This window comes from Chionomys nivalis, chromosome 10 (genome assembly GCF_950005125.1).
Source record: "Chionomys nivalis chromosome 10, mChiNiv1.1, whole genome shotgun sequence".
In the NCBI taxonomy this organism is placed as follows: Eukaryota; Metazoa; Chordata; class Mammalia; order Rodentia; family Cricetidae; genus Chionomys; species Chionomys nivalis.
The window spans coordinates 73,030,532-73,045,976 of record NC_080095.1 but is presented as its reverse complement, the minus strand read 5'-3'; the positions used below and the strand labels follow the sequence as shown (position 1 = coordinate 73,045,976).

Genomic DNA, 15,445 nt, shown 5'->3' with positions numbered 1-15,445 from the left:
TCAAAAGATATCTCATTATGTTATTCAAATACTTAGAAATAAAAAACTGGAGTCTCAAATACCAGATATCCAAATATGTCAGCAGCAATCACTATAAAAGGTGAAGTCATAAACACAGGGTAGGAGCCATTGGGAAAGTTTCACATTTTACTAAGAGTAATGAAGCAAGCAAGATAACAAAGCCAGACTTGGCACCTCAAATTAATATGAAATAGAATTCCCATTACCTAAAGGAATGCTCTATTTGGAGCTAACTGTACTTCTTTAAAAGAAAAGTATCTTCTCAGGAGCTAAAATTCAAGCATACATATGTTATCAGGAGTATAATGTTCTGTCATCATCTCCGTGTAAAACAAATACAGAGAAAAATAAAAGCTATGATGCCAGAAGTATATTCAACTCATGTGAACTTGACACTTCACCTTCAGGGATCCCACTCATGATACCACGTCACCTTGCAGCAGCTTGAATGGCTTCATCCATCCAGGTTGCTAGGTAGTTTGGAGAATCAGAAAACTGAAAGATGGATTTAATTTTGAAGAGAATCATCCTTAGTACATGAGAGGATAGGATATAAAGGTTAGGAATGGGATTGGGAATGTTGTCCTGGGTCAATCATCTTCAGCTATCTAGAGATAAAAAGACAGTTATGAAAGAATGAGGAACTGCCAGCAGGTCCCCGTTCACATCTCTGAGAGAACATAGCTTTGCTTCCATTTCATGAAGGTCTTCAACTAGCCACAAAGACATCCTCACTTCTTTCTCAGAGCATGAACTACTGGTGAGGAGGCCTAAATGCCTGTTTTCCTTTGGAGCTATGGAAATACCATTTTAAAGCAGAGAATTTTGAATATGTCAAAGAAAAAATTTCATTTCTTTGTAACTGACCTTCCCCATGAGAAAAAGAAGCATAGAATCACACCTGGCCTGCATAGTTGACAAATGCAGGGGTAAGATGACATGGAGTTGTTGACATTTAGATGATAACCTTATGTTGGAGTGGTATTAAAGAAAGTGTTATTCAGAGCACAGATCTCTGTGACATTGATAAAATCACTTAAAACCACTGGATCTCAGTTTTTCCAAGGACAGCACTGGAGCACACTCAGAATCTTTGGGAGGCCACGACAGTACCATCTTTCCTGTGTTTTTAACTGTTCTGAAATTCTGACTCCTCCTTAACCCCCCAAAGACAATAAACAATTCTAAGTCAGATGATTTTAAAGGTCTTTGATGAATTTATGGCTCTTAGGAGAAAAAGTAGATAATCATCTTAATTACATACACAAGAAGTGGCAAGGAAGATGTTTAAAAGTATCCACAACCTCTAGTCCATCTCTCCTATCCAGTCGCTTTTTAAAAACTAGGAATGTTCTGGGTAAAAAGTTTTCAACAATTCCTATAGAACTCCAGGGAGCATCAGTCACACGTAAGCCACGTCACATTCTCTAAGTAAGATGCCATTAGGGCTGTGGAAGCCATCACTGGACTCTTATCTCATTAGGGCTGTGAAAGCCATCGCTGGACTCTTATCTCCACTCCTGACGAGGGACATGGCCCTTCCTGAGCTAGTTAATATCCCTGGATTTTACTCTTTTCTGCAGAGATAATAAATTGTCTTTCCAAAGGCTGCGTTCATGCCAAGTAAGATAACATATGTAGAGAGATTGTTGGAGGGTAGCAAACCAACAACGATAATAGTTTCTTTAAAAAAAAAAAATCACAAAACGTCCACACTTCAAAGTAAAACGAACATTTGCATCTACAACTTGTGACCTGAATAGAAGGTGATAAGCAAAGATTTTGAGAAATTATGTGGAGTTTAATCTGCTCAAGGTGGAACAGATTCACAAAAGTAAGAGGGTCAGACTAGAGTCATCCAAGAAACACCATTTTTAAGTTTCAGAATTGTGTAAGTGAAAGAAAGGAAGATAATAAGAGCACTAACTCATTAGGCTGTGTTGGCACAACTGTTATCAAGGACAGACAACTGTTTGAACAAGAAAAATTGCATTCATTAGGGACACATACGCTGCCAGCAAATTACAGCATGCTCAATACAAACTTTCTCTTTCTCCCAAGGAAAGTGGGAGCAGTCGATATTTAACAGAGTAAATTATTTAGTTCCTTAGTCAAGAAATAATTTGACAATAAACTAAGCCTCAGGAATTATGGCTGCTCACAATGACAGAACAGAAATCCTCTAGTCTATTAGGAGGTGTTATTCCTGGGAAAACTGAAGGAAAATAAAAGAAAAACTAAATAAATAAGAGAAATACCTAGAGTCACAGGAGGCAAAATTAGTTCTGGTGTCCAATCTCACTAGCTTATTATTTTTCTGACTAGAGGAAAGCAATCTAGTTTTATCTGCCATACACACCAACTGCTTAGCATTAGAAATATGAGGATCCATGTCAGTGCTGCATTTTTGGTGTTCACAAGGTAACAGAAATGACCAATAGACACAGCTGGGTTTGACCTGTGAGGAACGTGAGTATATTCCAGGTGAAGGAAGAACATGTGAAAGATGTCTCCCATGACATCGGGTCTCCTCTGGACTCTCCATTCTCGGTGTGGATACAGAGAAGCAATGCGCAGAGCCACAGGAGAGAGCCAGCCAGCAAGCTAATGGACATACCAACCTCAACGAAGAAAATGGCTTACAGCAGAAACCAATCTGATGTTAGGTCAGAAGAGAAAATCCCATCTGATGAAGAATGAGTAAATGCTTGGTTTCCTGGACAACGTACTGTGCACCGAAAATAGCTGCAAGTGCTCCAAAAACTATAGTTTGCCCATTTAACGAACTGGATAAGGATGAGATTTTAATGCAGGTTTAATTTGAAGATTTCCAAGTGGCAAAGGCATAGCAAGGAACAATACCCTATTCTAATACTTCCCTTCTACACTCATCTTTCAGAGTCATGCAGTATGACGTTACCATGTATTTTATATATATGATATATATATATATATATGAATCATCCCAAATATTTTAGAACTAAACAGAAGAGTTATATTATAGGACTCCCTTGATGCATAAGAAAGACCTCCTAAGGTCTCTAAAATATAAATAGCCACAGAGGAAATAATGAAGCAGACAGTGTATTCTCAATACAACGTCTCATGGAGGAATAGCACAGTATGAGTAGATCAATTGTTAGTACAAAGCAATACATTCTGCCCCATAGTCATATGAAAGATAAATAGAATCCAAGGGGATGATGCATCATCTCTAATGGGATCTTCTCAGTATTTGATGATGGCAAAGTTGGTACATTTAAAAATATTTTTCTCGATCAGTAGAAAGATCAATGTTCTAAAATATGTCCCCAACTTCAAGTGATCAAAAAGCTTTCATTTTTGTCAGCATGGATTTCCTGAAAGGCCTTGCCACTGGAAACATAGATGTGGGCACCCTTAAATGTTTCCAGCACCAATGTTTGCCCCTTAAGCCTGGCTTACAATACTAACTCACCTCTGGATGCTATTTCTGAAAGAACAAGAAAGGCTTTTGATAGAAAGTGTTACAGTCTGAATATGAAATGCCCTCCACAGGTTTATGTTGGGGGCACTGATTTTGGAGGTTGCAGAACCTTTTGAACATGGGGCTTACACTTAGGGGATGTGTAAGAGCGAAGGCTACAGACTATGTGCACTTCCTAAAAAGTTACTTTGTAAGCACCCTCGGCCACAGACCCAGCTGTTCTAGTCTCCCTGTGAGTGCATTTCCCACCATGAGTGGACTGTATTCCTCTGAACTGTGAGCCAACACAAATCCTGGCTCCCATCAGATGTTTCTGTCATGTATCCTATTACAGTGATTTTATAAAAATTAATACAATAAGTACAGTATTAGGAGGAATTTGAAGAAACTTAAGAAGGAAAATGGAAGAACCCAGAAGAGTGTTTTGCAATAGATCTATTGCAAAGGCAGCAAAGAGATCAAACTGAGAAGGATTTCTAATAAAGAGACAGACTTGTTCTCATAGTACAAACTGTTCTAATTATGCTGACAATTTTTTACAATAAGACCGGCTCTCGTAGAAGAATGAAAGCCTGCCTTTGCCTCCAGATGTACATATACATATATATACATACACACACACACACACACACACACACACACACATATACATACATACACACAACACATGCCTTAAGGTCAACTAGTTCTGAGCATTTTGATGCTTTTGTTTGTTTTGAATTATGTTGCTCAACGCCCAGCTTCTTATATGAAAATGAGTATCGGGAAATGGGATGGCTGTAGTATTGCAAGTGCCCACTTACCTCCCATAATTTTGGACTGGCAGTTAATAAACTCTGGCTTCCTGTCTGTGAGGTACCTCTGGCAGGTATGGTGGAGGATCTGGAAGAAGGTGCACTTTTCTGAGGCCGTACTAGCAACCCACTGGTCAAAGGCGTTTTCAAACAACAAGTCAAACTCTGCAGAATCCTGGAAAAGACAGTGAAGTAACTGCTGATCGCAATTAACACAAACTTCCACTTTGAGCTCTGGCCTTTCAAAAGAGGCACAAAAGCTAAAACAAAAACTCCACAAAAAAAAAAAAAAAAAGGACCTAACATTCATCTTTACCATGATCCAGATTCGTGGAGAGTCTGCAAGTCTTTGTCAAGCAAATAAATCCAAATATTTTTATATTTAGAGATGTGTCTAGGAGGCTAGCACTGCAGTAGTCAAGACTCATGTGTCAGAAAGCTGACTGTAGTATCTGCCCAATTACTAGAAAAAAACATTCTTTTTTTTTTTTTTTAATTTCTTTATGCAAAGGGTGGGAAGGAATTCCCCTGTTCCTTCAGTACTTCACTGATGTTTGGGGACAGTGAAGTCTGAGCACCAAAGAAAATAGGTCCTTTGAATACATACTCACATCATGACACATTTCTGTTGAAATCTTAATGCATTATTTTAAAACGCCATTAATTTATTGGCATTAGGAGGCAAATGAAATGTTGATACACCTGGGGTTTTCATACCTAGGGACATGATTCTTTAAGCTCTGCCCTACATTGATAAACATGCTTGAGACAGCAGTGTCCTATGGGCCATCTCTTGGGTTTCCCTATCAAACATGGAAAATGTATATTTTCCCCTAAGACAGGAGCATAGACTGGGGAGTTTTGGTCACACAACTGAAAGAGAGAAATAGCCTCGAAAAACCAAAAAAAAAAAAAAAAGAGAAATAGCCTCATAAGAATGGCTCTAGCTACCATCTCCCCTGCTGTGCTCAAGCAGAGTTGTCTTGTAAAGAGAACTCCTTTGCCTAGCATTGAGAACTTCACTCACCCGGTTAGGATCAATGCCATTAACCTGGCGAAGCTGCTCGAGCATCCATTGGGATCTTCGGACAAAAGATGTGGAGCCCTCAAACTGTTTGACCTTTGTGATGGATGCCTGTGTGGGTTTCTTGTTTGTCACTGTTAAACAAAGAGGAAAAAAAGATTAGTGGGCAGACAATTTGGCAGATTTCCTCAATCAGCGTTATTTTTACATGACATCGAATGTGCACATGCATGGAGAGAAGATGGGAGCTGCCTTTAGGGAGAAGTGCATGCAAGAGAAAATAAAGTTATAACCTCCCCCTGCCTCACAGCAGTTTATAATGCGATTGTTGCTTCATTTATGTCTTCATCCAATTGAACTGAAAATATCTTAACTGAATTACACTAAGTAATTTAATGGAGGCTACAAGTGCACAATTCCAGTTCTCAGGGAAAGAGGTATGCAGGGCAGGCAGGCCTCAGGTAGGACTCATTAGGAAGGCTGAATTTTAAGTGCGGGAAAGGTTACCAATTCCTTGGGGGTAGTTACCAGGCCTGTTTCCTGTTTTATAGTTCACTGTAAATACTGGAGCTTCCGTGATGGACTTGACTTTATAGCATGACCCGGTTTGTATCTAGTTTACTTCTGATTAAGACTGTCTGGCTAGGATTCTGGGCATAGCTCCAACAGGAATTCTTTTAGTCCCTAACCTGAGGACCAGGACAATCCTTCCCCCCTAAGTAGCTTTTAATCTTCTGTGCTGCAGACAGGTGGGCAGCATCACCTCTCAGGCAAAGTCAAGCACAGGTTCTGTAAACAGGCATGTCAAAACATTCCTGCATTTGGTTCCGCGGATAATTTAAGTCTCAAGGATGGTGGAAGAGGTCATCAGAGATCTCGACAAGGCTTCCCAATGAGGCACTATGTCATGTCTGTGGAAGTCAGGGAAGCCACACGAAATCATGAGACATCATGAAGGAGCCAGGGAGAGTGCCAAAAAGTGCTGACAGCAATGCATTTGATGCCAGTTGCAGCTTTAAGGAAGAATGTGCATCTGGGGAATATTGTACCTGTGTTTCTGATAACTATGCAGATACTTAGCAGGTGGCACAGAGTTTCGAGGGATGAGCAAGAGAAAACACTTGCTCTAATAGTTGCTGAGAAGAAGCCTCTATAGGTCTGTAGTGATAGCTTAGCAGTTCCTAGCACCCACACTGGAAGGCTCACAATTACCTGTAACTTCAGCTCCATGTACGCACGCACACAAACACATATTTTAAAATAAAGCCTCTATGGTTCATGTATCCTGCAGCTCATTACTGAAGTAGTCGAGATCCTAAGAGATAAGTCAACAAGGTGATTTTGCCTTCAGCTGTGGTGAGTCTCCAGGTCCAGCATGGAATCTGTCCTTATGGCCTTAGTACAACCTCCTTTTGCTCCTAAACTGAATTTAGCAAATAATTTTAGACATCAAATAGTGTTTTGGCTTGTTGCTTATTAGCTCAGTTATATTTGGATAAAATGTTCTGAACATTTCACACCAGTTCCCTTTCTTCTGTGGTTAGGAAGTCATCATTCCTTCACTACCCCCCTTACAAGATCACCAATGGCCTCTCAGCCTCTAGCCCAGGGGTTCTCAACCTTTTGGTTATGACACTTTGAGGGGGGAGGGTGAACAACCCTTTCATAGGTGTCTCCTTAGAACATTGGAAAACACAGATATTTATATTACAATTCATAATACTAGCAAACTTACAATTATGAAGTAGCAATGAAAATTTCATAGTTGGAGCTCACTGCAACATGAGGAACTATCTTAAATGACCACAGCACTAGGAAGGTTGAGAACCACTGCTCTAGACTATTGTAACCTTTGGGAATGAGCATTTTTACACACACACACACACACACACACACACACACACACACACACACACACACACGTTATGTGTTAAGTCTCATACCCAGGACAAATGGTTGTGGTGCCGAATTAACACATCATTACCTGATGCCAAGTTCTCCTAACATCCCTTAGTCCCTAGCTGTTACAGGATATGGTTGGTAGACTCCACCCTGTACCCTGAACTCTCCAGCCCACGGACCGGTGTGCCTTCCTCTAGAGGCTCTTCCCTATATAATCCAGACATTTTGATTACCTGTCCTTCTGTACCTTTGGCCTCCTAGCTGCTGCATCTGGTTCCCCTTCTCTCTTTCCCTCCCCATCTCTCTACACGGTCCAGCTCAGCTTGGTCATGTCCACTCTGGACTCTCCCAGATAACCCTGTTTCTACCTAGGCTCTCCCTTTAACCTACAATAAACTTTCTGCTCTACCATACCTTTTCTTTCTTTTTAATTACTTTTCTTCATTCAACACACACCTCCTGTGGTGAGAAAGAGACTTGAATGGGCCTCTCCGATAGTGTGCTCTGTGCTTACACTTTCTTGTTAAAAGAAACAACACGCCTGGACTATGTGCAGGCCCGAAAATGTGTTGAACATATTAAAGACTATTTTTCAATAACAGGAAATGGGTATTAGACATGTGCATTAGACACACCCCTGGACACACAGGAGGATTTCCTCCCATTTATGAAAATCATATGGCAGACCAGCATCCTGGGAAACTCTAGGTTTTCCTTCTGACCTCAGTTAAAGTTGTTATGAACACCTGTTTTTTACTTCTGGTCTATTTGTCTCTCCAAGGAGTTTGTAGCATTTTAAAAGTTCTCACACAATGAAGGAACACCTTATGTTCTTGGCATGTTTAAGACACACGTCAGGGAGGCAAATTCCACTGAATGTTTGTCATTGAAACGAACTAATTGGTTAGGAACCCCACCCGCAATGACCAAAGCCCTCACAAAACCCCACAGCAGAGATCATGCTATAAAGCATATAGTTACAGCTCTATCCACTCCTGCCTCATTTCCATAATTAATTTATTGCTCTCCCAGTTCTAGTCATCTGGCTAGTTTCCTGGACACCAAGCCCGGTTTAGTTTGATTTTTGTTTATTGTTATTATCTCCAACATCCAAGTTTTGAGTCTGAAGCAGGTGTCTTAAAATCATGTTATTATATACACATTATTATAGAATTAAACAAAAATTTCCTCTTACAAAATCAAAGCAGTTATATCACTCCAGACTTTCTGAATACAAAACTTGAAGAAAATGTGATCTAACTCCCTCCTGATATTGGAGTTCATAGCTGATATGAATGAATGAATGAATGAATAAATACATAAAGCTCTCAAATCTCACCCGTCTAGTGAAGAGAGTATCTACCAGGAAGATGGTTGAAAGCACCTCTTCAATGCAAACTAATTGCCTGAATAAAAAATATCACAGCACTCACATCAAGCCAGTCAACATTTCCCACCCCTAACAGCAGACAACATGGATGGGAAGAGAGGTTTTCTTCAGAGATATGACCCATGATAGGCTGTCCATGCTTCAGCAGCTGAACTGAAAGCCAAGTCCATACTGGAAACCCTAATTGGACTCAGCGATAAAGAAAAGAGGACATGAGGTTGGGTGGAAGATGGGTTAGAAGGTTAGGAGGGGTTGGAGTGGGAGAGAGAGTGTGTGTGTGTGCATGTGTGTGTGTGCGTGTGTGCGTGTATGTGCGTGTGTGTGTGTGTGCGTGTGCGTGCGTGTGTGTGTGCGTGCGTGTGTGCGTGTGTGTGTGCGTGTGTGTGATCAAAATACATTGTATATATGTATGATATTCTCAAAGAACAAATAACATATTAAAAAATAAATGTCACAGTGCTGTGTTCTTCACTATCTATATAAACTATAATCCTCAATTAGTTATTTTTAGTAGCTTTTAAGTAAGTACTGCAGTTTCTGTTGTACATTCAATAACCATGCAGGACAGACAGGAACAGGCATTGAAAGCAGCAGGTGCACACGACAGTCCCAGGAGATAGAGCAGTAACCGTCCTCCTCCTTGGTTCTCAGCAATAACTGAGCATCAGGATCACCCAGAAGCTTCTGCAGCAAACACAATGAGCTGTGTGAATGGGAACCTCTGGGCACATGGCCCTGACATACACACTTTAAATCTACTCAGTTAATTCCCAGGCTGTTCGACTGCCAGGAACCACTAGACATATCCTTATCAATTTAACAAATATTTATGTTTTGTGGGTAATTCTGGGACTAGTAAGATGGGGTTCTGATCAAGAACCCAGGTGGCAATACGAGGGGTGAAAATTCTGCAGCACAGCATACAAACATGGGGATGGCATGAATGAATGGGGTCGGGGTGACCCATGATGTGTAAGTCATCTGAGGAAATAATGTGGGAGTCTTCAAGGACTAAAGCAGAGACTGGAGAAAAGTCAAAGTGCTGTTGCAAAGAGACAGCATCTCTGGCGGTGTACGATCATCCCTGGCATGGATTTTCATGATTTTTTACTCAATTTCTTCCCAGTTGGCCTATGACATATGACAAGCTAAGTTTACACAGAATAGGGAATTATGTTTTTTTTTCTTCCAGAGTTGAGGACAAACCCAGGGCGTTGCACTTGCTAGGCAAATATTCTATGACTGAACTAAACCCCCAACCCTGGGAATTATGTTTTTTAAATGAAGTGGTATTTCAAAGCATTTAGAATAAAATGCAGGCCTTTTACCATGACCTACAAAGCCTTAGATGACCTGTCCCTGGGTGCTAGGGACTTCACATTTCACTTCCCTTTCTGTCCCCTAAGCTCTGGCTGTCATTTGCTCCTGGCAAGGTCTGTCCTCCAGACCTCCAGCACGTGACACACCCTTGGTAGATAAGTCATTTCCTTTGCTTTTTCAGTGTTTCTTGCTCACTGTTCATATTCTAGGCTATAGGTTAACTTCCCAGAAAGACACATCTATGGTTAACTTATCAACTGTAGATGTGTTTCATCTATGTAGGTTTCACTTAGCACATTTCGACACTGAACTCTGTTTGTGTGAAAAATAGATTATTTTAATCCTGGATACAATATCCAATGTTTGCTTCTCTAAGATGTTTGTGAAGAATCAAATCAGATCTACGGCTTGTGCTGAGTCCGCAAACATATGTGAGATGGATATATTTCCACATGAATCTAAGCCACCACTTATTAGTGTGTGACATAGGTTTCCACACTCTGGTACAATTTGATTATTCTCTGTGACTTAGGCAAAAACTATGCTTTCCATTTTTATAGATGAGAAAACTGAAGCACAGAAAGAGCTGACTGACAAAGTCACACCTAATAACTGGTAAACCCACGACATACATGAGAAACATTGAGTCATTGCTTTTTCTACTGCAAATTCTTGCCGCAATGTCAAATGTCACATTTTACTTGGCATGGGATGTTCAGTAAGTAAGGATTAATTGAAGCCTTTCTTTCTAATGATACTTACTATGATTTTTATAGTTTCCTGAATGGTTTCCTTAATATTTCCCTTTAAATAAACAAATATTTTACTCAAATAAGTTAATGAAAGACAAAATAAATTCAAGTCACAAATACGCATAGCTTTGTTTTCCTTAAACAGAAAGCAATGTGGTAAACATAGTTAAAATGTATGCACTATTAATTTCCAACTAGAGAGAGCTTAGCATTGAGACTTAGGCTTTGGTGAATGGATGATTAGCAATTAAGACAGGTGTTAGTCTTTAACATGAAAATAAGAATGTATGCCTAGATAGGACAAAACATCTGCAAATGGCTCCTCTGGGGTCCATACTGTACATATTAAGACTCATTCATTATGTTTTGAAGGTATCCAGGCCTAACATTTCCAGATGTCTTATTTCCACTCTTAGTGGCCACTGATTCCTGTATGGTCACTGGAGAAAGACCACAACCTGGCGGAAATCAATTCCAGGTCATTTTGCTGTGAGCTCTGAAGAAAACAAAATGGCTAAATATTTTTCTTTAATCGTAATAGAGCATGGTCCTAGATTCTGGGCTATAGCTTAAATATAGTTAAGAAACAGTGATACTAAGTATTGTGTCCAGATTATCATTACCGCTGTTACACAAGTTGTATTTTATCTCCATCTCATGAACTAAAGCTTCAAAATGTGTCTCAGAAGATGGTGTTTCCATGAAACATTCTATTTTCATACAAAAATAGAATCAGAATCGCATCACAGGATGGAGATAACAAACTTTAATTATACCCACCTAGAAAACACTTCACTTAATTAGAAACCAACAGATAAACTAGGCTTGGAGATATATACTTCTAATTCCACCATTTGGAAGGCCCAGGCAGGAGGATCACTATGAGTTCAAGGCCAGCATGGTCTATGTAGTAAGTTCCTGGCTATCATGGTCTACATAGTAAAATCATGTACTGAAGAAGAGACAGGAGGAGGAACTATTCAGCATGTCGTAGGCATGGCATGTAGGGATAGGGAACTACCATGAGAATCACCATGCCTGCATACCTTAAATACTTTAAACAGCATCATCATTAGTCTTATTGTAAGTCTTCATGTAAGAGCAATTCAGTGTTAGTGGTATAGCTCAGGTTCCAGCCCAGATGGTCTAATGGCCTGACATTTTATTTTCAAGGCTTTCTATGAGAAACTCTCTATATTTTTTAAAGTGGTATTTGTAATCTTACCAGTGTTGCTCTTTGACTGTGCCAGGGGGTGACCGACAAAGAAAATAAAATATAGCAACCACAACAAAAGAAATTTGCAACATGGGTTCAGGACATCAAAGCAAACTTAAGGATGGCTTCTGGTTATCAACATGCAAATGAGCAGGATAAAGAAATGGTATTTATTGGAAACTGGCTTCCTTCTGGCTCTTAAAACTCTGATGTATTATCATTAGACTTCATAATGTGCATGAGAAATACACTTCAGATCCGAGCTACATCAGCAAATTTGTCAGGTGACGTTGCTGAATGTTTATAGAGCTGAAAAACAAAAATTCCTGAATAATCACCACCAAAATCAGAGTAGGGAACCCTCACCTTTGCAAGAGTTAGTGGGAGATGGGACATACGGTTTTCTATATATCGTCCATTTCTTGTTATACAACATATCAAGGTGTGTTTGTTTAGGACCTCATATATGTTTGAAGTCCAGAAGGTGGTGACCCTGGGTTTAGATTATTTTCCCAAATTTCTAGATATGGCTTTGGGGATCAGTCCTCCTTTCTTCCCATCTTAGAAACTATGGCTCTCTGTAAAGACTTCTGCGGACCCTCACTAAGCCCAAGTACTCTTCCATTTGCAAGTTTTAATAAGGAACTCTGGGAATGGGAGGCAAACACTGCTAAGCCACTCCTGTTCTTTAGTTCCAAGTGAAGAAGGTAGATATTCATTATATATGGTTTTGGTCTCCATGGGGTCTAACCAGAAAGGAAGAAGTCTTCTATACAAAAGATTCCTTATTTGGTATCACTATTTTAAGCTGGAGGAGAAAAATGGTGACGATGATGGTGGCAGTGGTAGCAATGGAAAAACCACAAAGTTTCTCCAAAACGATATGAAAAAAAAAGAGCCATTTATATAAAAAATGTTTTCTCTTATAAATAATTAGGATATGGTATCTTGCATTAAGTCTTCTCCAGGGAAGTTCAGAATATGTATCTATCTACTGACAGAGCAAGTACCCACTTCGTAGAACTTTGCCGAGGTACTTCTTGTTTTGGTGTTTTCAAATTACCAGTGAGGATGTAGTATGCTGTTAGAATGTAGCACTCCAGGGTCATAACACATCTATTTCAAGTAGATGACTGGGTTTAGGTACAGCATAAATGGTCTTGAGCCTTTACATCTTAAGTCTGAAAAGAAGTGTAAACCCTAAAAACATGAGTTCCATTGCTCTCCAAACTAGGGTTATGATATGGGGTGGTTTAGGTAAAAATGGCCCCCACAGGCTCATATATTTGAATGCTTGTCATTAGAGAGCACCACTATTTGAGGCGGATCAGAATATTAGAAGGTATGGCCTTGTTAGGAATAGATACGGCTTTCTTGGAGGAAGTGTGTCACTAGGGATGGGCTTTGAGGTTTGCAAGGCTCACATTCTAGGCCCGGTGTCTCTCTCTTTCTCTTGGTCTGTGGATCAGGATATTGTTTTCAGCTACTGTTCCATTAGTACCACATATCCCACTGTGTTCCCTGCCCTGATGAAAATGGACTAAATTCTGAATTTGTAAGTGAGCCCCCAGTTAAATGCTTTATTTTATGAGTTACCTTGGTCATGGTGTTTCTTCACAGCAATAGAATAGCGATGAGATCTGATGTCTTCTGTTCCATAAGTTGACACAAGTACAAATTGTATGTGTATAAACAAGGTAATTAGTCACTGGTTGATTGGTTCCCTGAGATAAAGAACAGTTCTGTGCCCATCAAAAACTAGGAATACAGAAAAACTTATTTCAGGTCTAACTGCCAGGATTCAAAAATCAAGATATAGTTTACCAGACTTGAACATCTTATTGGAAAAGAGGATTATCCTAGGACCTTGAGTGATAAGGAAGGGTAAACATCAAGAAATTACAGAAACATCATGAGAAATAGGAGAGGAATTTCAGCATTAAAACCACTTACACTATTTTTTCCTACAACCTTATTTGAACAGCCTTCTTAGCAAGTAATTCTTTTGCTTCCAAATCCCTGGAAACATGACCTGAGCCGTGAGATGTGACCCATTGTCAATGTGTTGGATGGTTTAACTTCCTTACACAATCTGTCATAGACTTGGAGAACAAATCTATTTCAATGTATTTGGGGTGAAGGTGAAATAGGATATGAAACAAATTACAAAACAAAAGTAATATTCGTTTCTGTTCCCTTTCTGGGAAATATACGAAATTCCTGATTCATGGAATGAACTGAGTCAAGCAGCCAAATAAGAAAAGGAAATGCTCAGAGAAACAACTATGATGGAATTTGAAGGAGATTCAACTCAGGAACTATTAAGGACTGTAATACACAATATACAACAAGGAAACAGAAGGGGTTGACTACAGACAGAGAGTCTGCTCTGTTCTTACTTCCTCATTTCCTCTGGAAAATAATGTAAGCATTGCTTTTTATCTATTCTTAGAAGAGATTTACAGTAAATCATAGCACAGAAGAATCAAAGCCACATCTACCTGACCCAAGAATCAATTAAATTTCTCCACAATAAGCTGAAAGATAAGATCACTGAATATGAGACAGTGTCCTTTATTTGTTACACTTTCTTTCAGCAGTAATATTACATATTGGAAATATAGGTGAAGTAGTAACTGTCCTCAGGAAAGCACCGTATTTGGCAGAAATTCAGTATCTATTATAACTTGGCAAGCTGAGAAAAGCTGAGAAAACACATCTTACAAGAGAGAAGGGTGGCGACAACTTATTCCCTTCCAGTTTTGCAAGAGGACGGATGCTGACCACTGTGAGATGTAGTTCTGGGTCTTAGTTCCTCCCAGCTACACCCTCAGCCATGCGTCACTACTGGCGATAGTATTTCACAACACATATTCGGTACAAATAAAACATGGGAGGGTTTCCTACAACCGTGGGTCTCCTTCTGTGACAAGATCATGGGCAGGAGGAAGCAAGAGAAGAAAGGAGGGAGAGGAAAATAAAAGAAGGTGACTAAAACTTGAAGAGTCAGAATTAACACAATTTCCTAATGGAATAGTTATTAAATATTTAATATCCTTAGTATTTTGAAAAAAATCAAAGCTTTTATTACTTAGCAAACACAAGCTGTCAAATATAATTACAACTATCAGTCAAGCAAAGACAGGCATAGCTGCTCTCTGCTTTACCACCACTTACTGGATACACCTCTAATTACATAGATTTTAAATAAAGACGTGCATCACTGATTGTCTAAAAAAGTGAGTGATGTCACTCAGAATCTGACATGTTAATTCTTTACTGCTTGATACTGGAATATAAAATCAAGCAAAACATTCTGGTTCAAACAAAACCTCTATCACATTATAAAAGCCAGCTGGGATTCAAGCTTGCTGAGGTTATTTTGGTTAACTCAAGGTAGTATCTACTACAGGTAAGTAACAGTACATACACACACACAAATATATGCTCTGATTTGATGAAAGAAGTGAAAGATCTGCACACTAAAGACCATATTAAAAGATATTAAAGAATTAAACAAATATAAAACTATCTCATGTTTAAGCAAATGAATGATTCAG

At 39.4% G+C, this 15,445-nt stretch overlaps 1 protein-coding gene across 2 annotated transcripts in view; it reads right to left on the bottom strand.

The window, feature by feature from the left end:
• Stxbp6 (syntaxin binding protein 6) overlaps positions 1–15,445 on the bottom strand; it is a 213,430-nt gene that overhangs the window by 43,398 nt on the left and 154,587 nt on the right. For both annotated transcript variants that reach the window (XM_057782927.1, XM_057782928.1), the window contains exons 3-4: positions 5,309–5,439; positions 4,291–4,456 (exon numbers count right to left, since the gene is read on the bottom strand). In XM_057782927.1, coding sequence (XP_057638910.1) covers positions 4,291–4,456; positions 5,309–5,439 — 297 coding nt within the window. The remainder of the gene's footprint in view (positions 1–4,290; positions 4,457–5,308; positions 5,440–15,445) is intronic.